Source organism: Ictalurus punctatus, chromosome 7, assembly GCF_001660625.3.
Source record: "Ictalurus punctatus breed USDA103 chromosome 7, Coco_2.0, whole genome shotgun sequence".
Taxonomy (NCBI): Eukaryota; Metazoa; Chordata; class Actinopteri; order Siluriformes; family Ictaluridae; genus Ictalurus; species Ictalurus punctatus.
This window is the reverse complement of record NC_030422.2, coordinates 29,912,600-29,937,599: the sequence shown is the minus strand read 5'-3', so window position 1 is coordinate 29,937,599 and position 25,000 is coordinate 29,912,600. Positions and strand designations below refer to the sequence as shown.

At 41.3% G+C, this 25,000-nt stretch overlaps 1 protein-coding gene across 1 annotated transcript in view; it reads right to left on the bottom strand.

The window, feature by feature from the left end:
- Positions 1–25,000, bottom strand: part of adcy1b (adenylate cyclase 1b) — a gene marked incomplete at its 3' end in the record, with an annotated part of 89,316 nt that overhangs the window by 17,918 nt on the left and 46,398 nt on the right. Inside the window, exons 5-9 of the mRNA XM_053681843.1 lie at positions 24,082–24,209; positions 12,980–13,138; positions 9,863–10,004; positions 8,342–8,497; positions 1,246–1,440 (exon numbers count right to left, since the gene is read on the bottom strand). Coding sequence (XP_053537818.1) covers positions 1,246–1,440; positions 8,342–8,497; positions 9,863–10,004; positions 12,980–13,138; positions 24,082–24,209 — 780 coding nt within the window. The remainder of the gene's footprint in view (positions 1–1,245; positions 1,441–8,341; positions 8,498–9,862; positions 10,005–12,979; positions 13,139–24,081; positions 24,210–25,000) is intronic.

The following is a 25,000-nucleotide window of genomic DNA, read 5'->3' as shown; positions in this document are numbered from 1 at the left end:
TTGCGTCAGGTTCTTCCACAACATTTCTACTGGATTAAGGTCAGGACTTTGACTCGGCCGTTATAAAACACTAACTTTACTCCTCTTTAAGCGTTCTGTGGTAGAACGACTCGTGTGTTTAAGATCGTTGTCTTGCCGCATGACCCACTTTCTCTTCAGATTCACGTCACAGACAGATGTCCTGACGTTTTCCTTTAGAATTCGCTGGTATAACTCATAATTCACTGTTCCATCAATGATGAAGTCGTCCTGGACCAGATGCAGCAAAACAGGCCGAAACCCTGACACTACCACCACCATGTTTCACAGATGGGATACGGTTCTTATGCTGGAATGCAGTGTTTTCCTTTCTCCAAATATAAACCAAAAATTCTATTTTGGTCTCATTCCTCCACAAACCATTTTTCCAACAGCCTTCTGGCTCGTCCATGTGATCTTTAGCAAACTGCAGAAGGGCAGCAATGTTCTTTTTGGAGAGCAGTGATGTTCTGCTTGTATCTCTGCCATGCACACCATGGTTGTTCAGTGTTCTCCTGATGGAGGACTCATGAACATTAACATTAGCCAATGTGTGAGAGGTCTTTATTTGATTAGAAGTTCCCCTGGGTTCCTTTGTGGCCTCGTGGACTATTACACGTCTTGCTCTTGGAGTGATCTTTGTTGGTCTCCGCTCCTGGGGAGGGGAACACTGGTCTTAAATTTCCTCCATTTGTACACAACCTGTCTGACTGTGGATCGGTGGAGTCCAAACTCTTTACAGATGATTCTGTAACCTTTCACAGCCTGATGAGCTTCAACGACTCTTTTTCTGAGGTCCTCAGAAATCTCCTTTGTGATATGATATGATACACTTCCACAGACATGCGTTGTGAAGATCAGACTCTGATAGATCCCTGTTCTTTAAATAAAACAGGACGCTCACTCACTCACACCTGATCATCACCCCACTGATTACAAACACCTGACTCTAATCTCACCTTCAAATTAAACTGATAATCCTAGACGTTCACATACTTTTGCTTCTCACAGATGTGTAATACTGGATCATTTTCCTCAATAAATAAATGACCAAGTATAATATTTTTGCCTCGTTTGTTTAATTAGGCTCTCTTAATCTACTTTTAGGACTTGTGAAAATCCAAGCACAACTATAAACACCTGATGGAAGGCTGTAAATTGATTTATTTATGTATTTTTTTACAAAGTAAAACGTTTGGGAATCATGGCTGTGATGAAGCCTCTCACCTTCCTCTCCCGCTCTGAGCACTTGTACATGAGCGTAAGGAAGTTTAAGTCCGCCGTGTCCGACTCTGTCTGACGTGCCTCGATCAGACGGCCGATGTAGCGGTTGACACGTGTGCCGGGGCTGCTCTGGGTCACGTTGGCCGCAACCGAGGTCCGATTCCGTAGTTTCTCCGGGGCCGAGCGCAGAACTCTCCTCTGCGGACACGGGACAAGACGGAACTTTATTTTCAGTTCAGTTTTATTTTTACAATATTCTCACAGAGCAGATTTACACAACTCTTCACCGAGAGATGTAAAGATTTATATTTGGATAATATATATATATATATATATATATATATATATATATATATATATATATATATATATATATATATATATATATATATATATTTTATTGTATTGTTTAATATCAACCCCTTCAGGGTCTTGGGGTATTGTGGCCATATTTTTCTCCGAATTTGCTTTTTCCTATATATAATATATATCTGGAAGCCATGTCAGAAGTTGTATTCCGTCCAGGAGATGATATTATGATCTGACCATGTGTAAGGAAATGCCTGTGTTTCTCCTTTAAAAAAAACCAGCAGACAGACCTGAATATATTTTATTGTAAGGAAAACAATAAAGGAGAACCCTGCTTCCTTCACATCAGGAAGCCTCCGCGATCGATACCGAGGCACATCGGAGAAAGTCTCCGAATCAGACGCAGAAAGAAAAGAGTGCACGCTGAAAAGGTCATTCACAGCAGTGTGTGAGAACGAGAGAGAGGGAGAGAAGACAGACGAGAGAGGGAGGTAATTATAGAGATGTACAGTGCAGAGAGACATGTACAGACAGACAGATGGAGGAGGAGAAGAAGAAGAAAAAGAGAGGAGGTTGGATGTGTACTGCTGAGGAACATGACACTGGGGAGGCGGGTGAGAAAGAAAGAGAAGTGGAAGTGGAACAGTGCGAATGGAAACACATTCTTGTGATCCTGTGTGTGTGTGTGTGTGTGTGTGTGTGTGTGTGTGTGGTAGTTTGAGAGAGCAGACACACACCTCACACTACAGCTGATGGCTGTAGTTGGACACTGCTATGTAATACTGTATAATGGTCAGTTATAGTTTTTTGTAACCATAACATGACCCATCTTCTGTAAAGCACTTTGTGAACATTTCCTACTTACTAATATAACCATAACCATAAACATCGTCTAAACACAGACATAATGTAACCATCACCACACACAAAAAGCCCTCACCATAATATAACCGTAAATGTGAAAATAATATAAACATAATTATAAACATAATATAACCGTAAACGTGAAAATAATAACTATAGCCAGAATATAACCGTAACATAATGTAATCATGACCATAGTTCAACTACGGACATAAACATCATTTAAGCATAGCCATTATTTAACCATAACTATACCCATGATATCACCATAACTATACCCACGATATAACCATAACTATAACCATAACTATACCCACGATATAACCATAACTATACCCATATCACCATAACTATACCCACGATATAACCATAACTATACCCACGATATAACCATAACTATACCCACGATATAACCATAACTATACCCACGATATAACCATAACTATACCCACGATATAACCATAACTATACCCACGATATAACCATAACTATACCCACGATATAACCATAACTATAACCATAACTATACCCACGATATAACCATAACTATACCCACGATATAACCATAACTATACCCACGATATAACCATAACTATAACCATAACTATACCCACGATATAACCATAACTATACCCATATCACCATAACTATACCCACGATATAACCATAACTATACCCATGATATAACCATAACTATACCCACGATATCACCATAACTATACCCACGATATCACCATAACTATACCCATGATATAACCATAACTATACCCACGATATAACCATAACTATACCCATGATATCACCATAACTATACCCACGATATAACCATAACTATACCCACGATATCACCATAACTATACCCATGATATAACCATAACTATACCCACGATATCACCATAACTATACCCATGATATCACCATAACTATACCCATGATATCACCATAACTATACCCATGATATCACCATAACTATACCCATGATATCACCATAACTATACCCATGATATCACCATAACTATACCCACGATATCACCATAACTATACCCACGATATAACCATAACTATACCCACGATATAACCATAACTATACCCACGATATCACCATAACTATACCCACGATATAACCATAACTATACCCACGATATAACCATAACTATACCCACGATATCACCATAACTATACCCATGATATAACCATAACTATACCCACGATATCACCATAACTATACCCATGATATAACCATAACTATACCCACGATATAACCATAACTATACCCATGATATAACCATAACTATACCCACGATATAACCATAACTATAGCCATGATATAACCATAACTATACCCATATCACCATAACTATACCCATGATATCACCATAACTATACCCACGATATAACCATAACTATACCCATGATATCACCATAACTATACCCATGATATAACCATAACTATACCCATGATATAACCATAACTATACCCATGATATCACCATAACTATACCCACGATATAACCATAACTATACCCATGATATCACCATAACTATACCCATGATATCACCATAACTATACCCACGATATAACCATAACTATACCCATGATATCACCATAACTATACCCATGATATCACCATAACTATACCCACGATATCACCATAACTATACCCACGATATAACCATAACTATACCCATGATATCACCATAACTATACCCATGATATCACCATAACTATACCCATGATATAACCATAACTATACCCATGATATCACCATAACTATACCCACGATATAACCATAACTATACCCATGATATCACCATAACTATACCCATGATATCACCATAACTATACCCACGATATAACCATAACTATACCCATGATATCACCATAACTATACCCATGATATCACCATAACTATACCCACGATATAACCATAACTATACCCATGATATCACCATAACTATACCCATGATATCACCATAACTATACCCACGATATCACCATAACTATACCCACGATATAACCATAACTATACCCATGATATCACCATAACTATACCCATGATATCACCATAACTATACCCATGATATAACCATAACTATACCCATGATATCACCATAACTATACCCATGATATCACCATAACTATACCCACGATATAACCATAACTATACCCACGATATCACCATAACTATACCCACGATATAACCATAACTATACCCACGATATCACCATAACTATACCCACGATATAACCATAACTATACCCACGATATCACCATAACTATACCCATGATATAACCATAACTATACCCATATCACCATAACTATACCCATGATATCACCATAACTATACCCACAATATCACCATAACTATACCCATGATATCACCATAACTATACCCACGATATAACCATAACTATACCCATGATATAACCATAACTATACCCATGATATCACCATAACTATACCCATGATATAACCATAACTATACCCACGATATAACCATAACTATACCCACGATATAACCATAACTATACCCACGATATAACCATAACTATACCAATGATATCACCATAACTATACCCATATCACCATAACTATACCCACGATATAACCATAACTATACCCACGATATAACCATAACTATACCCATGATATAACCATAACTATACCCATATCACCATAACTATACCCATGATATCACCATAACTATACCCACGATATAACCATAACTATACCCATGATATCACCATAACTATACCCATGATATCACCATAACTATACCCATGATATAACCATAACTATACCCATGATATCACCATAACTATACCCATGATATCACCATAACTATACCCATGATATAACCATAACTATACCCATGATATAACCATAACTATACCCACGATATAACCATAACTATACCCATATCACCATAACTATACCCATGATATAACCATAACTATACCCATGATATAACCATAACTATACCCATGATATAACCATAACTATACCCATGATATCACCATAACTATACCCATGATATAACCATAACTATACCCATGATATAACCATAACTATACCCACGATATAACCATAACTATACCCATATCACCATAACTATACCCATGATATAACCATAACTATACCCATGATATAACCATAACTATACCCATGATATCACCATAACTATACCCATGATATAACCATAACTATACCCATGATATCACCATAACTATACCCATGATATAACCATAACTATACCCATATCACCATAACTATACCCATGATATCACCATAACTATACCCATGATATCACCATAACTATACCCATGATATAACCATAACTATACCCATGATATCACCATAACTATACCCATGATATAACCATAACTATACCCATGATATCACCATAACTATACCCATATCACCATAACTATACCCATGATATCACCATAACTATACCCACGATATAACCATAACTATACCCACGATATAACCATAACTATACCCATGATATCACCATAACTATACCCACGATATAACCATAACTATACCCATGATATAACCATAACTATACCCACGATATAACCATAACTATACCCATGATATCACCATAACTATACCCACGATATAACCATAACTATACCCATGATATCACCATAACTATACCCATGATATCACCATAACTATACCCACGATATAACCATAACTATACCCACGATATAACCATAACTATACCCATATCACCATAACTATACCCATGATATAACCATAACTATACCCATGATATCACCATAACTATACCCATGATATCACCATAACTATACCCATGATATAACCATAACTATACCCACGATATCACCATAACTATACCCACGATATCACCATAACTATACCCACGATATCACCATAACTATACCCACGATATAACCATAACTATACCCATGATATCACCATAACTATACCCATGATATAACCATAACTATACCCACGATATAACCATAACTATACCCATGATATCACCATAACTATACCCATGATATAACCATAACTATACCCACGATATCACCATAACTATACCCATGATATAACCATAACTATACCCATGATATCACCATAACTATACCCATGATATAACCATAACTATACCCACGATATAACCATAACTATACCCATGATATCACCATAACTATACCCATGATATAACCATAACTATACCCACGATATCACCATAACTATACCCATGATATAACCATAACTATACCCATGATATCACCATAACTATACCCATGATATAACCATAACTATACCCACGATATAACCATAACTATACCCACGATATCACCATAACTATACCCATGATATCACCATAACTATACCCATGATATAACCATAACTATACCCATGATATAACCATAACTATACCCATATCACCATAACTATACCCATGATATCACCATAACTATACCCACGATATAACCATAACTATAGCCATGATATAACCATAACTATACCCATATCACCATAACTATACCCATGATATCACCATAACTATACCCATGATATCACCATAACTATACCCACGATATAACCATAACTATACCCATGATATAACCATAACTATACCCATGATATAACCATAACTATACCCATGATATCACCAGGGTATCTGCAGGTATCAGCACTTCAAATGTAATACTTTTTAATACCACATTACCAAGACATTTCCAGAAGAAATTGAAGACCTGCACGTCACTTCAACCATGCTACTACGAGACATTGGCTCTAATGGATTGTGTTCCTGCAGACTGTACACTGGGTGTAAGTAAACTACAGCAGGGTAAACTTCTACAGAGGTGGATGTGACACCAGAGCAAATATCCTTTCTGTATTTCCATTCGCTCCAACAGTGAAAGAAAAAAAAAATCCAGTATTTCCTTCTCATGACTTTCCAAGAGAGGAAAAAAATATATAGAGAGCCGGATTACGGCAGTCAGAAGAGAAAAAGACGTGGAATTTACCATCAGTCCCTCAGCAGCTGTATTAGAAACCTCCTCACGGCAGTGTTTACCAGTTTTGTTGTAATTTAATCCCAGAGTAATGTAACAAGTCGTGTTATAAATATACATACATTTTTTGTATAGAAGAAAATATACACATTGAAAAACCTTTGCTATTTTGTAATATTACTCTTGCACTGAATAATAATAACATTAATATTAATATACATTTTATTTGGGGTACAAATAGTAATATATTTCTGACTTAATTCTCTTTTATGTGTTAGACCTGGTGGCTTTTAACTGGAGTGTGTTGTGTCTGAATGCAGGTTATAAGCGACAGACTCACAGCACAGACAGAAATGAAGTGTGTGGCGCGGGTTTACTGTGGACCGAGCCGCTCTAAAACACAGACGAGCCGCACACACTCTGCCTGCAGTAACATCTAAACCTGCTTTACCGGGTCGGTCCGGTTGCATCTTTAAGACCTTTCAAACGTCGAATTAAGGCCTTATTTTTACATTAAGAGATTGAATCTTTTTTTTTAAGACTTTTTAAGGACCGGTGAAAAACCCTGATGACCATAACGTAACTATAACCACAAAAATAATGCAACTGTGGCGTAGCGTAGAACCGTAAAGTAACTGTAACATGACCATAATGTAACGATAACCATAATGTAATCATAACATAACCATTACAAGGATAATGCGATCATATGCATAGCCATGATGTAACTGTAACGCAACCATAACAATAAACAACATGTAACTGTAACATAACCGTAATGTAACCAATATAAACATAATGTAACCATAACCATGATCATAACCCTAACTATAAAACAACTTCAACTTCCCAACATGTAAATCGCCACAAATAATCGTATAAACACACACACACACACACACACACTGAGAGTTTTGATACCTTGTCCCCATCCTCGCAGTTCATCACGTTGGAGAAGGGGATCTCAGCCTTGAACATCTTGCGGCAGTGCATGAGCTGCACCAGCAGGTAGCAGACCGTTTTAAACTTCATCTTTTTGGCAGGTTTGATGTCAGAAAGGATGAGTCCAGGAAAGATCTGAGCGTGAACACAAACAGGAAATGGGGAATCAGGACAGCTTATTGACTCAGAGCTTTACAAGCCTCATATGTTGCTGTGGCTAATGCTGGATAAAAACACCATGTTCAGCTAGGAGTTTCTGCTTCCTCTCACTGTTAGCAACGTTTTGCTGCACGTGACGCGAAGAAAGAAGAAGAAGAAGAAGAAGAAGAAAAAAAAAACGTCGCATTTGCTAGCGTTTTGTTGACTTTTTTTAAAAAGTTGTCTCTAAGCCTAGGCGGAACAACCTCGGCGCACAGCGTTCGAACTGTATCGCTTATTAAGCAGCTTCTCACGTTTGTCTTTCGCTGATACGTTCCGTACGTTCGGATCCGGGCTTAAGAGGATTAGCTACGAGGATTGATAAGAGGACTCTCATCAATTCGTACAAGAAAAGCTTTACAAGCGCTTCGTTTGTGTTAATTCACAAGTCTTAAAGGAATTGTGAAAGAGAATGGGGAGATTTCTTCGACGATCCTTCTTTAGTAAACCCACTGACAGCTCACAGTCAAGCTTCGGTGCTTTGGATAAGTATTCACCCCCCCCCCCCCCCCCCCCCCTTGAACCTTTCCACATTTTGCAGTGTTATAAGCTGAAACTTTACCACGTGGGTCATGCGAATTATTGGTTTAGACACTTTGGTCATAAACGTTCGTGCTCTCGGAGAACGCTAACTAGCCGAGTCGAGTCTGCCATAACTCGGTGCAACAACACTGTATAGCTGCACTGCATTCTGGGACTTTGCACCACTGTTTCCTTTGCTTCTACACTGGATTTCTCATTAATATGACTGGAAAATGGTCGTCCGTTACATATCATGGTGGTGGCAGCGTCATGTTGAACGTTACTCTTGGCGGCGTCTAGGTTGCTAGGTTCTCTGACTAACACCCTCTTTACTATATGGGTTATGCTGATGATCGGTTAAGACACAACACTTAAATTAAAACTTGAAGTCGTTTCTCAGGTCACTTAAAGAAGCCCAAAGTAATGACTAGGAATTCTTTTTTTTTTCTTTTTCTTCCCATCCAGGAACGCTGAGAATAATTATCAGCCAATGCTGGAAGGGCTAGCAAGCCTATCAGTCAATAAAGCTTTTCATTTCAGCAATATTTCAGCGAATTCTTAAGCAATATAACAGCGGCATCATGGTTATATCGATTACATCTTGAATACTCTTTGAACGTGCTTCGACTTGCCACTCGCAGCGTTCAGATTAGTCCGATCGCAAGACGTCCCGAATTCCTTGCAATGACATTTTTCCACCAAAGAGGCCTCCAAATCCCCAGAAGTCACACATATTATAAATAAGATTTGACACATACTGACACACACACACACACACACCTTCCGGCGGTGAGATGGGACTATAAAGAAGGTCTCAATGTCGTGTTTCTGCAGGAAGGCGTTCCTCTCTTGCCCATTTCCTGGCTCCACCTCATAGTCACCATTCAGGCACTCCAGCGTGGCGCGAGTGATGTGCACTTTCCTATTTACCCAAAAAGAGAAAGCACCACCTTAAAAGAAAAAAAAATCCCCCCTCAAAGACTTTCAGGTTAATCTTTACAAATAACATGTGCTCTTCAAACAGTGTCCAAGACATATTTCATAACGACGTTAATAATGACGTTCCGATGTAGAGAGAGATGCGGCGGCACTTGAAGAATGCGGACGAGCCGAGCCGAGTCTCCGCTGTAACTCAGTGCAACACCATTGTATACCTGGGACTTTACGTTCACACTTGGCACCACTGTCTCCACTACTGCTATGCTGGATGTCTCATTATTGGAACATTTCGAGCAAGAAAAGGAGATCTGGGTCTACATGAAGCACGGTGGTGGCAGCATCAAGCTGAACGTTGACTGTTATCATGTAGATATTTGAGGTCATGGAATTCTTTACTCCTATTTACAAAATCGTACCTGCGCTAACGATAACGAAGCCCCTCTGTGATATCAGTGCGGCATACGATCGCTAACGTCTCACCGGAATAACGAGATACAACACCAACCAATAAATTAGCATCGGAATCGCTAATCGCAAATATTTCAATATAAACATATCGGATGTGTTTCAAAGTGGAATTTTCCTTTAACTGCAGTCCACAATCAGACACAAGGCATTTGTATGGACTAATTAGAGCCGTGGTGTCTCTCTCTCCCTCATGAAACTGGAGGCAGTAACGAGACAACGTACTCAGATAAAGGAAATGGGTTTTCAGTGATGTCCTGTAAGGTCTTATCTGAATATATGAAGTGCTTTGTTATCCATGATGAGTAGATAGCTAACGCTCTAGCATTAGCGTTAGCATATTAGATAACCATTCCTCCAAAAGACTTTATTAACCGCATCAATCATAAAATGCCGGCTCTCACAGCTACTCATAATTTATTCATGCACAACGTATTTGGGAATAATAAACAATCGATTTGGTACATTTCAATTAGATTTTACATCTCCAGCTACTCCACTCACACAGCTGAGGCATGGTTTTCTACACGGTTTACAAGAAATGCCTTCAACTGCATTGTTCTTGGTGCCAAGGCTAAGTGCGCTGTGAACAATTCTCTACATTATGTATTTATCTTCCTCCCATGTGCTACAAGTGGCCATTTGAGTCATATGATACACATTCACCAGTTGTGAAGAGATGATGATGAGAGTGTGATTGAAGCACTACAAAAAAATGTTTAGCCTCGTACGATATAGATTCGTATCCCTTCTCATGATTTATATGAACGGTCATGTATATATTTAGATTAGATAACTGTCCTCGTTATATAAAGGACGGAGATTTACGTCACCGTGATCCGCAAATGATTCGTTTCCTCAGAATGACTCTCAGAAGTGATTCGATGTGCAAGCACGGACGTTGAGAAGTGGAGAAGTGGAATTACTGCACAAGGTCACATGTCACAGCTCTGGAATTTTCTTAAAGTGTCTTAAAGTGTTGGCACTCGAAAAAGGTCCAAGCAAATCGGTTTAATAAGTTCTCACGTGTAATAAGTAGAGAGAAAAAAAAAACCTCATTAATGATTTAATAATCTATAATAGTCAGCTGTCTTTAAAAACAACAACAACAACAACAAAAACATGAATATGAAGTTTAATTTTTTGCATCTGCATCCATAATATAATGTACTCCTTAAAACTAACAGTTTAGTTGCCAAGCTACTGATAGAATGACATTTCAGCCTTCCGATATAATCAGTATCAGTATTGCGTGCTGTCATTAGTTTGACTTAGTTCGTCAGTATTTCAAGATATTGTCTTATTTGGACTCAGTAACTTGCGACTGTATTTTGACATAGTAAGGCATCATTTCAAGATATTATCTTGTTATTTTGTCTTAGTAATAGAATGACTTAGTGAGTCAAAATAACCAGTTACTAAGTCAAAATAATGAGTTAATATGTCAAACAATTATTGGCACCCCTATGAATTTATATGAGAAAAAATATATTTGAAGTATATTCCCATTGATTGATATATTAAATTAGTAGACCTGGGTGACTAGGAACAGGAAATTGTTCAACCATGACAGGGGAATAAATATGAGGTAACACACAGGGCAAATTCCCTTAGTCATTCATAACAATGTGTAAGAGCGAGGAATATAGCTGTGATGTGCGGCAAAAGGTTGTTGAGCTTCACACAATGGGGCGTCGCTATAAGAAAATAGCACAAGCATTGAAAACGCCCATTTCCACCATCAGGGCAATAATTAAGAAGTTCCAGTCGACTGGGAATGTCATGAATCGACCTGGAATTGGACGTGTGTCTGTATCGTCTCAACACACTGTGAAGAGGACGGTTCGAGTGGATAAAAATCTCCAAGGATCACAGCTGGAGAACTGCAGAAGTTAGTTGTGTCTTGGGGTCAGAACGTCTCCAAAACTACAATCTGAAGACACCGACATCACCACAAGCTGTTTGGAAGGGTTTCAAGAAAAAAGCCTCTACTCTCATCCAAAAACAAACTCGAGCGTGTTCAGTGTGCAGACACGACTGGAACTTCAAATGGGATCGGGTTCTATGGTCAGATGAAACCAAAACAGAGCTTTTTGGTAATAAACACAGAGGTGGTTTTGGGTCACACAGAGAGGTAGCCGTATGGAAAAGTCCCTCATGCCCACGGTTAAATATGGAGGTGGATCTCTAATGTTTTGGGCTGTTTTTCTGACAGAGGACCTGGACATTTTGTTAGGATACATGGCATCATGGACTCTATCAAATATCAACAGATATTAAATGAAAGTCTGACTGCCTCTGACAGAAAGATTCAAATGGGCCGTGGTTGGATCTTCCAGCAGGACAATGATCCAAAACATCATCAACATCAACACAGAAATGGTTTACTGACCACAACATCAAAGTCCCAGTTAATCAAGATAATTTGTTACAAAAGTGTGTGTGTGTGTGTGTGTGTGTGTGTGTGATGATACAGTGAGATCACGCTCTTACCCAGGTAGCCCCCCAGCCTCCATCACATTCGCCAGTGTCACATCATTGGACCAGACATCGTACTGCCACTTCCTGAGCCCCAGAACGCCACAGAGCACACGGCCCGTGTGTAAACCCACGCGCATGTTCAGGTTCACTTCTGTCGCCTCCGCCACTGACCTGTGGTAGAAAAGACAGGACTTTGTACAGTGAGTACTTAATAAATGAAAAAAAAACTAACATTGATTTCAGTATATTATGAAACATCAGACAGAAATCTGTGACTAACCAAATCCAAATGGATCAGCTCAGCAATAAGCTCTCATCATAGCCTTGTAGGTGAACCCTTTGGTTCTAACCTAACCTGCAGAACGTTCTCATCTGTCTCCAGAACGCCCCCTTGTGGTACTATTTAAACCATACAACAGCTATTCATTCTTCAGACCACTCGTCTGTATACACAGAGATTCACCTGCGTGCTGACGGAGGTCACCGCCACGGCTGACAAACGGGTTGGATGTCCAGTTCGTATCATAACGTCCCAGTCCTCGAGGAGTGTCTCATCTTCATGGGTACTACTGAAAGGTGTTCAGCTCCAGGAGATGTCTGCAACAGCTAATTGAGTCTCTCTTTCCTTATTTATCCCACCTTGGGACAGGGTCCACTTGCTTGCACGCCGATTTCCAATTCTTTTAATCCAAGGCGTCATCAGGAGCAGCGTATCTTCTTTGATGCGGTCCATCCAGCACTGGTCGGTGTCCTCCAGGGTCAAACCACCGCAGTCACACGTCACGCGTCTTGTTCATCATAGGCGCCACTCCCATCATCTTCCCTACATCTTCGTTCATGGCCCAATCGAGCCATGAGATTCCAAAGAATCTCAGGTGACCACTTCACCACTGCATTGACACGCGCTCGGGCATCTAGCAGTGTGTCGCCCTCCGAAGTGACGAGGGAGGTTTTTGAATTGGGTACGGTACTTGAGTGTAACCATAAAAAATACCCAAGAATATATTTTAGAAGGATAGATTAGGGAATAAAACTGACCGTAGTTAAGTACGTACTCGTGAATACTTTGTTGTCCTTTATGAGCATCATTCTAACACAATTACCATGCAACAATGTTATTTAAGCTATACATAATCAGCTGTGGATTGGCACCCTGTCCAGCGTGTACCCCGCCTTGTGCCCCATGCTCCCTGGGATAGACTCCGGGTTCCCCGTGACCCTGAAAAGGATAAAGCGGTATAGAAGATGGATGGATGGATCATCTTCGAATAACTTTCCAGTCAGCCATCGGTGAGGCGCTTATCTAAAGACCTTGTAGCAGGGGAACATCCAGGTGTTAAAAAACCACCCCTGGTGGTTATCCATGTCCACAGAGCAACAGTTCCATCCGAAACTAGCATTGTTAATGGAGCGGCTGTGGATCAGGTGGTAGAGCGGGTTGTCCACCGATCATAGGGATAGCGGTTCGATTCCCGGCCCACGTGACTCCACATGCACAAGTCTCCTTGGGCAAGATGCTGAACCCCAAGTTCCTCCTGATGGCAAGCTAGCGACTTGCATGGCAGCTCTGCTACCACTGGTGTGTGAGTGTGTGTGTGAACGAGACACAGTGTAAAGCGCTTTGTAGAACTGCTAAGGTTAAAAAAGCGCTATATAAGTGCAGACCATTTATATTGTGTTACGTTTGATATCCAAAGAACAAACCTGTTCCTGCTATTCTTTTGCATAATGAGATGAGACTTGTTTAGAGGGCGACGAAGGAATCTGTACTTATATGCTGAAAGTGTGGTTGTTTGTGTCAGATGGCGTATGGATACACAAAACCTTCGGGAATACCTTTGTATAGGAACTATTATTTACTACATTGCTCCAGTGTTGGAAATTTTCATAAATCTCCATCCGAACAGCTCTTTGAGGGGGGGTGGGGGGGTGGGGGGGTCTCTCATTTCCATCTCATCCTCTACAAACAGCTGCAGTTTGAATTTGCATTATTTCACGGAGCTCTAAACATTTAACGTCTGAATGCTAACAGCTGTCCTTAGACCCTTAGAGTTTGCCTGAAGTTACAGACAGCAATAAAAAAAAAAAAATAAATAGTAACGAACGTAACGCGACCTGTGGAAACTGCTCTAAATGACAGGTCGCACAGGTCGCCACACGTGTTCCCTCTCTCCGTAGCCCTGCCCCTCCTCCTGCCGAGCCGGTGTTAGAACGTGTGTGCATGGTAAAGCGAGATAAGCCACGGAGACACTCCAGTGCTCACACGTCTCGTCTCCCTCTCTCTCTCTCTCTCTTTCTTATTTGTCTGACTTCCTGTGCCGACGGGGAACGAAGAGAGCACTCATCTGAAAAAGATTTCACATCTACCGGGACTTTAAGCTGGATGAACGAAACGAGTACCGCGAACAAGCGTGGAACAGTCTCGTTCAATTTGCCGACATGAAAGTAACCTTCATTTAAATAAATCCATCAACCTAAAAAAAAAAAATGTTAAAAAGTGCACAAAACAAGAATATCCTACTGCACACGGTTTCATACGCAGCTCTCGCAGACCAGAATCTGTAATCAGCTTTACAGCAGACATGTAGCTGTTATTTACCCGGAGTGAGTCCGATTCGAAGCGTTTCCCTGCGTTTTAGCTACATTTCGCAACGACTCACAAGAATTTCCATTTAAATCGAGTTACACGAATAATCTCGAGATGACAAATAAGCGCAAACTCAAACGCGAGTAATAAATAAGCGACCCTCTAACAAGAATAAATCATCTTTATGTTTAACGACTATCGGAAATTGATTACGCGTGCCATCCAACCAAACGTTTCCTTTATTTACGCATTACGTAAGCACATTTTTACGTGCAGGCACACGTTACGCCGATGGAGCACGCGTAATATAATAGTATAGTATAGTGGTTAGCACGTTTGCCTCACACCTCCAGGGTTCGATTCCCGCCGTGGCCCTGTGTGTGTGGAGTTTGCATGTTCTCCCCGTGCTGCGGGGGTTTCCTCCGGGTGCTCCGGTTTCCTCCCCCAGTCCAAAGACATGCACGGTAGGCTGATTGGTGTGTCTGTAGTGTATGAACGGGGTGTGATTGTGCCCTGCGATGGATTTTCACCCTGTCCAGGGTGTACCCTTGTGCTCCCTGGGATAGTTGCCAGGTTTCCTGTGACCCTGAAGTGAAGGATAAGCGGTATAGAAGATGGATGTATAAAATAACAATAAAAATGCTGCAGCTACAAATTTGCAAAAATTCCAACGTAACATATACGTGGCCGAGTTGACGTTTTGGATCGTGTGGTTTTTACTACATTAAACCTGTTTGTGTAGTCGCTTTAACAGCAACGCAGCAGGATGTACACACCGCCAAGACTCCGTCGAGTTTCTCGATAATCCCGCAGACTTCAGCTAACGTTAGAAGTCAACACAGACTGCTCAGCTAATACGAATGATAAACAAATGACCGGCTAACAGAGATAGATCAAATATCGTTGACATGATGTTAACCGTCTGGCATTGATCACCATCAAAGGTAACGCTCGTTTAGTTACGCCTTTCTTCAATTAAAATAACCAGGGTAATGGGTCACATGACGGTTACCTTAGCTAACATCACCGCTTTCGTTAACGCTAACAAACCATGGAGCATCAAGTACTGTAAGTAAACACATTTATGTTGCTTTAATGGTAAGGAAATCCACGTACACTGACTGAATATCAATCCACATCGAGTAAACGATCAGGAATTAAACTGCAGCGTGTCACTGAATGTGAACTCCGGTCTCTGGGTGTAAAAAAAAACAAACAAAAAAAAACAACTACAACTTTGCGTCTGATTCGGTTCTGAATTTCTAAAACCGCTTAACAACGATTGAGATACGATTGAGAGTTACTTAATGTTAGTTAATGTTACGCATGGAGTGTATTAATGCCTGCAGTAACATCAGCACTTCGGTCCGTACAGGATTTCACGAATTTTGTTTTTGTTTTTTTATGGTAGGCTTTTGGGATTCTTGCGTCCCAAGATACTTGTGGAGTTCTGTAACTGCACACTAGGCGTATTGGCGAAATCGCGATCGCACAAAATCGTGTCAATCAATTCGATCGTATCCGTATAGCGCTTTTTACAATCGTCTCAAAGCAGCTCTTACACAAATATATAAAGACAGGATACAGATTTTAAGTGTGTGGATTAAACCTTGTCGCTGTACTCGTGTTCGGCACGCGTGAATAAAAGATTGTCTCGGCCCGGATCTGCAGAAACTCTGCGATAATTTCGAAAAAATCGCAAGCTCCTCTTTCTGCGATCTCAAAAGCCCGGCGCGACTGGAACTTGTGTTAATAGTCATGGCTTGAGATGAACGATGAATTTTCTTCGCAAACCCCAGCATGTTAGGGACGGAGTGCAGGGTCAGCCATGATACAGCGCCCCCTGGAGCAAAGAAGGTTAAGGGCCTTGCTCAAGGGAGTGGAACAAAAAAAAAGAAACCTGATAACACTTAACACACACACTTAGTGCACACAATATGACGGTACAGTAGACGTGAAATGGCTGCCAGGCCCTTCAAAAACGCTGGTACATTTTTAAAAATCATTTATTTCAGGAAACTACTCAACATATAGTGAGTTCACGGGATGAATTTCGGTCCTCCGACAGGCGTGATAACGCGGCGAAAATATGCACGAACAAACAATCCTCCCTCGGAGTGAGGAGCAGAAGGCTGTTGACAGAAAAGGACGTTCGGCAGTGAAGCGGGACGGGAGATTTCCATCTGCTCGGCTTCCCTCGCATGCTCGGCATTCGAATTAAGCAAACGTGCAAAGCAATCGAATGGAAATAGAAGCTCCGCGAGGTTCCGTGTTCAGCGCATCTCCCTTCACCACACATCACGACGGCGGGCAGCAGCCGGTTATCCGGAAACAGACGGAAACGAAAGGCTTTGTTTAAATGCTGCCGGCATCGCGAGAACGATCGTGCGGAGAATATCTAACACGGAACCGGCTTTCGTGTGGTAACAGGCATCCGGAACGTTCCGCTCACTTTAGTACGGAATAATTACCCAAGACTTTCTCATTATTCGGCAGAATTCGCAGAAATAAAAGTCTGCTGTTGATTTAATACCTGCCCTTCAGGCGTACTAATTTACTCACAAGCACAGTTAAACGAAGCACTGGAGTTTCCGGCACTAGAAAACTGGAGCTGCAGTGTTTCTCCACTGATCAGAGCTTCCGAAGCTTCTAGCTGGTTGGTTTCCGGTACCTCAAGATTTCTCAAGACCTAGTGGTAATCGGGGGCGGGGCTAAGATCACTCATTTCATTTCAGACGCTGTGGGAAGTAACACGCAACGCCATGCAGACAAACAAACTGATTCTGTGGCACACGCTAATAAAAATAAACAAGAACGTACAAAGAATACTTTCTGTAATCATATTTGCTTGTGCATTGGCTCCGTGTTTAATTTATTTATTTTGTTTGAAATGCCAATCAAAGTGTGGATTTGGTGGGTTTTTTTTGGTTTGATTTCTGATCATTGATGAAATCTTGATCGTTGTTTTTAACTGTACGTTTATCGGTCCTGATCCGAGCTGCGTAACCGGGCGTCCGTTCAGAGCAGCGGTGATCCACACCGCCGCGATAACGCAGATAACGCAGCCGCTTTTATTTCCGTTTTCTTCATCACAGTGACGTCACGTGACGTCGTCTCTTACACAGTGGGAAATAAACTGGAATCCCAAGTTCTGCTGATTCTTGAAACGACAAATCCTATAATGTGCAGGACATGGATTACCCTGAAAAACACCACAGTGTGTGTGTGTGTGTGTGTGTGTGTGTGTGTGTGTGTGTGTGTGTGTGTGTGTGTGTGTGTGTGTGTGTGAGGAAGCTGCAGGTGGCCAGTGACACATTCATAACTCTGTAATATTGAAAAAGAAATAGGGGTCTTGCAGAGACAGGACATGTATAATGTGTGATCACACACACACACACACACACACACACACACACACACACACACACACACACGTATACATTTACAGTCTGACTCACTGCACATTTGTGTCAGAGATTGCATGTTCAAGTGTGTGTGTGTGTGTGTGTGTGTGTGTGTGTGTGTGTGTGTGTGTGTGTGTGTGTGTGTGTGTGCGTGTGTTCTCTTTAGTTGAACAGTCTGCTAAGCATTGAAAGCTGTTTGGAGGATGGTTTTGCATTTCTCTCTCTCTCTTTCTCATTCTCTCTCTCTCTCTCTCTTTCTCATTCTCTCTCTCTCTCTCTTTCTCATTCTCTCTCTCTCTCTCTTTCTCATTCTCTCTCTCTCTCTTTCTCATTCTCTCTCTCTCTCTCTTTCTCATTCTCTCTCTCTCTCTTTCTCATTCTCTCTCTCTCTCTCTCTCTTTCTCATTCTCTCTCTCTCTCTCTCTTTCTCATTCTCTCTCTCTCTCTTTCTCATTCTCTCTCTCTCTCTTTCTCATTCTCTCTCTCTCTCTCTCTCTTTCTCATTCTCTCTCTCTCTCTTTCTCATTCTCTCTCTCTCTCTCTCTTTCTCATTCTCTCTCTCTCTCTCTCTTTCTCATTCTCTCTCTCTCTCTTTCTCATTCTCTCTCTCTCTCTCTTTCTCATTCTCTCTCTCTCTCTTTCTCATTCTCTCTCTCTCTCTCTTTCTCATTCTCTCTCTCTCTCTTTCTCATTCTCTCTCTCTCTCTCTCTCTTTCTCATTCTCTCTCTCTCTCTCTCTTTCTCATTCTCTCTCTCTCTCTTTCTCATTCTCTCTCTCTCTCTTTCTCATTCTCTCTCTCTCTCTCTCTCTTTCTCATTCTCTCTCTCTCTTTCTCATTCTCTCTCTCTCTCTTTCTCATTCTCTCTCTCTCTCTTTCTCATTCTCTCTCTCTCTCTCTCATTCTCTCTCTCTCTCTTTCTCATTCTCTCTCTCTCTCTCTTTCTCATTCTCTCTCTCTCTCTTTCTCATTCTCTCTCTCACTCTCTCTCTCTCTCATTCTCTCTCTCTCTCTTTCTCATTCTCTCTCTCTCTCTCTCTCTCTCATTCCTTCTTTCTCATTCTCTCTAATTTTCTCTGCCTCTCTCTGTCTCTCTCTCTCATTCTCTCTAACGCTCTCATTTTCTGTCTCTCTCATTGTCATTGTCTCTCTCTAATTCTCTCTTTCTCTCTCTCTCACTCTCTCTCTCTCTCTTATTTTCTCTGTCTCTCTCTCTGTTTCTCTCTCTCTCATTCTCTCAGTCTCTCTCTCTCTCATTCTCTCAGTCTCTCTCTCTCTCATTCTCTCAGTCTCTCTCTCTTTATGGAACAGTTTTTACTGTTCTGTTTGTACTCTGAACAGAGCTCAGCTTAGAGTGCAGCGGAAAGATCATTATGGTCTTAACGAAGCACTTTTTTTCCAATAACAGCTAGTCCTAGAAGTACGTGAAAGTCTGGTCTCCAGTTTTCAGGAGCATTTGTTTTCGGTTACATCTGCTAAAGGTGGCACGACCAGTATTTTAAGTTTAAGGGGGCAATTATTTTTTTCACATTAGTAATAGTGTTTGGACAACTTCTTTTTTTGCTTCAGTAAAAGAAACTGTATTGTGTGTTGACTCGGTTTGCCTTTGTTTTATGTTGTATTTCGTTTGAAGATCTAAAACTATTTAGTATGAGATATACACAAAAACAGAAGAAATCAGGATGGGGCAAATACTTTTTCACAGCACTGTACATAACTCCCAGCGAAGCTCCAAATGATGACGGCACAGGTCAACTTGAGAGAGCTCAAAGGCCGGGCAGACACACCTACCCATTGGAGGACACACCTGCCCATTGGAGGACACACCTGCCCATTGGAGGACACACCTGCCCATTGGAGGACACACCTGCCTATTGGAGAATACACCACACCTGCCCACTGGAGAATACACCACACCTGCCCATTGGAGAATACACCACACCTGCCCACTGGAGAATACACCACACCTGCCCACTGGAGAATACACCACACCTGCCCACTGAGAATACACCACACCTGCCCACTGGAGAATACACCACACCTGCCCACTGGAGAATACACCACTCCTACCCACTGGAGAATACACCACTCCTACCCACTGGAGAATACACCTGCCCACTGGGGAACGGACTCTCCCCTCTGCAGGCTCTGTGGACCACCAGACACGGGGTTCCCACTGCTTCTGTGACTGCCACAGACCGGATCCTCAACAATCAACAACCTCGGTTCACCTTTTTTCCAAAACAAGGTTTATTTTAGGCCGTAAATATTCCCGCTCATGCTGGGAGCGCTGAACACTGATCAATTTTCTGATCGGACAGGCACAAGTAGCTGTTCGGAAGACTCATAGACTAAGAACAGAAGGAAGAGACTTCAACATCGTGAACGGATTTAAAGCCGTAATCGAGTCACAGACCAAACTAGAACGAGGGTCATATCCATGTCAATGTGGAAATGTGTGAGAAGAAATGGTGTGTCCACAAGGGTTTATTTTCAGTAATGGATGATGGTGAAATTTCACTGGAGATTGGTTTATTAATCTAACCTTGTTTTGCTTTGCTCTTATGTAGAAGCGAACACGTGTAGATAGTTTTTTTTTATTTATTACTAATAAAGCGCACATAAAAGTCAACACTCATTCGTGTCTCCCTCTCTCTCTCTCTCTCTCTCTGTTTCTCTCTCTCATTGTCTCTCTCTCTGTTTCTCTCTCTCATTGTCTCTCTCTCTCTGTTTCTCTCTCTCATTGTCTCTCTCTCTCTGTTTCTCTCTCTCATTGTCTCTCTCTCTGTTTCTCTCTCTCATTGTCTCTCTCTCTCTGTTTCTCTCTCTCATTGTCTCTCTCTCTCTGTTTCTCTCTCTCATTGTCTCTCTCTCTCTGTTTCTCTCTCTCATTGTCTCTCTCTCTCTGTTCCTCTCTCTCTGTTTCTCTCTTTCTCTTGCTCTCTGTTTCTCTCTCTCATTGTCTCTCTCTCTCTTTCTGTTTCTCTCTTTCTCTCACTCTCTGTTTCTCTCTCTCTCGCTCTCTCTGTTTCTCTCTCTCATGCTCTCTGTTTTTCTCTCTCTAGCACCGTATCATGTCCTTTGTTGGGCGGCTGTGGATCAGGTGGTAGAGCGGGTCGTCCACTAATCGTAGGGTTGGCGGTTCGATTCCCGGCCCACGTGACTCCACGCGTCGAAGTGTCCTTGGGCAACACACTAAGCCACAAGTCGCTGCCTACCATTGGTGTGTGTGAATGAGACACAGTGTAAAGCGCTTTGGAACCACTAAGGTTAAAAAAGCACTATATAAGTGCAGACCATTTATCAGCTGCTTAGGATGAATAATTCACTTCATCTTTTTTTTTTTTTTAACACTTCCTGGTCACTGTACTAACCACGCCCACCTTCATCCTTCGTTCATTCGCTATTCTTGGTTTGGTTTCTTGAAAATGACTTATTTGTGTCATGTGCTTTATAGAAGTCCAAACGAGACAAAGGAACACATTTTCACTCCTCTGTTGTAGAGGCACCGTTTTCCTAGTGGAAGCTCGAAGAGACGTGAGATCTCCTCTCTCCACTCGGATCATGCAACGCTGCCCCAGACCCAGCCTGAGAACTTGTTCTTAAAAGTACAAAAAGTCCCAGAGAAGGTTTTTTTTTTCTTTTCCTTGGTAACATTTGTTCTTACAGGTAGCAAACATGAAGTCACACCTCAGCTGTTTCCTTTTATACACACACACACACACACACACACACACACACACACACACACAGTCAGCTGTTTTACTATGTCTTATATATGTGGCCTAAGTTATCTACAGTACACGCATCGAATGTGTTAACTCAGCTTTCCGTTTAAAACAAGCTCAATGTCCAACATGCTCAATAAAACATACACTACTTGGCCAAAACTATGTGGACACCTGGCCATTACCGCCCACTCGTGTACTTTTTTAAAAACACCTCATTCCAGATCTAGTCCCCCTTTTCGCCGTTACAAGAAACGTCCACGGGCGTGATGGCCAGGTGTCCACATACTTTTGGCCATACAGTATCGAAAGGCGGACCCCTTTCAGACTAAATGAAACGAGTTAACACGGTTTGTTAACGCAAACGGCAAAGGACAAAGATCCTGTCTGGGTTGTTATATTTTTAACCACAGTGCCTGGCGACAGGCTTCGGAATCGTCCAGGCTGCGATCCGATTGGCTCTCCGTACCCCCGCGCATACGCGCTCCCGTGTGCCGTTTCCTTGACGTTGTGAACAGAACAGTGATAAGACTTTTAATACTACAGTGCTCTTGAACTCTCCGCTCGTATCATCATGTTCTCTCGAACAGCAGCTCTGAACATTAGTCGACCTTTGCAGATCCGCTCAGCATTTACGGAAGGAGTCTCCAGTGTCGGCGATCTGTTCCCGTCCGTGGTAAAGCTGTAACTTGCCCTCTCGAGGCTTATGAAGTGAGTCGTCAGTGTCGATCAGATTATCTCTTCCTGTGTAAGCAGGCGTTTCTTGGCAAAAACATATTCTAGGAAAAAGAAACTATATTTTGACAGGTTTAGCGTCTGATAAACGTGATTTAACACAACTATTAATAGCACCGTAAAGCACTATACAACAGCCGTGTCTTGTGTATCACGGCTCATACGGATTATGTCGCAAAAAAAAAAAAAAAGATCCGCTGCTTTCACAGGCATTGATCTAGGTGTGTGTTAATGGGTTAATGGGGTTGCTAGTGCTCCAAACAACAACGTTATAATAGCAAAGAAAAGGAGAGCAGACTGTTATGAGACGAATTTGAACAAATGAATGGATGATGTTTCAGATACTGCTACAGTAGTGTATCTCTCTCTCTCTCTCTCTCTCTCTCTCTCTCTCTCTCTCTGTAATCTATTTAAAGTACCAAACCAATTAAACTCGGAGATTTCTGCCTGAAAGTATCTACACGGTGTCATGTTCCTCATCCAAACCTTTCTCAAACGCCGCGTATAAGACTGTATTCAAGTGGTCATGTTAAAAATCTTTAATACTCCACTCACTGGAGATATGAAGTAATACACGTGTGTGTGTGTGTGTGTGTGTGTGAGAGAGAGAGACTCCTGTGAGCAGCCAGAGAAGGAATAAAGCGAAGGAACCACGACTCACGTGATGGTGTCGATCATATCGAGACCCATCTCGACGCAGCAGTGGGCGTGGTCTGTTTTGGGCTGGGTCAGTCCTGACACGCAGTAATAACAGTCGCCCAGGATCTTTATGCGCCGGCAGTGGTTCTCCTGTCGATCAGAAACGGGGTCAGGGAACAGGATTAATGGTCGTGGAAGTCACGTTAAACAAAACTGATCACAATGTTCTGAAATGTGGTGGAAGAATGAATAAAAAAAGATGTTTGGGGTTAAACATGCGATCACGTTAAGCCTTTACTGCACGGTGCAATTCATTTACCTCCGATGTCTGTTTGTTTTTTTTTACAGGCAATTATACAAAAGGATCATTTTCCTATGTAATGAGAAAAAGCAGGCTATCATTTTGACACAACAGGAAACAATGCCATGTCCGATAACCAGGAAGTGCTGTTTTCACTTCCTTTTGTGCAATCGCACGGCATGGTGAAGGTCACCATCAGAGGGCTCTGGAAAAATTTGATTCGTTTTTCAATATTCAGGCAAAAACGACTTAAAGGAAACGATTCAAACACTATCTGAGAGCAGTTCACCTTTATTTATTTTTGTTGTCATGTAAACAAGGTTATATATTTTGAGTATTCTGTTCGATGGTAAAATGTCAGTGTTGCCAGATGGGAGGAATAAAGGAGCTGTCGTACGGTATGTGTTCCTGAACTCAAACCTACAGAGTAAAGAAGACGCTCGGCTTCTCTAACAGTATATTTACATGTTTTTCACATTGAAAAACTGGCGTCGTTTCAAACATTTTGCCGGAAAGTGTCCAAAGGGTATAAAACGCTCAGTGGCCCATGAGCGGAGAGACCGAGGCTAAGACTAGCAAGCTGCTAACTTCCTTACTTACCTATATAGAGACAAGTGACAAAGTAATGGAAAAACACGAG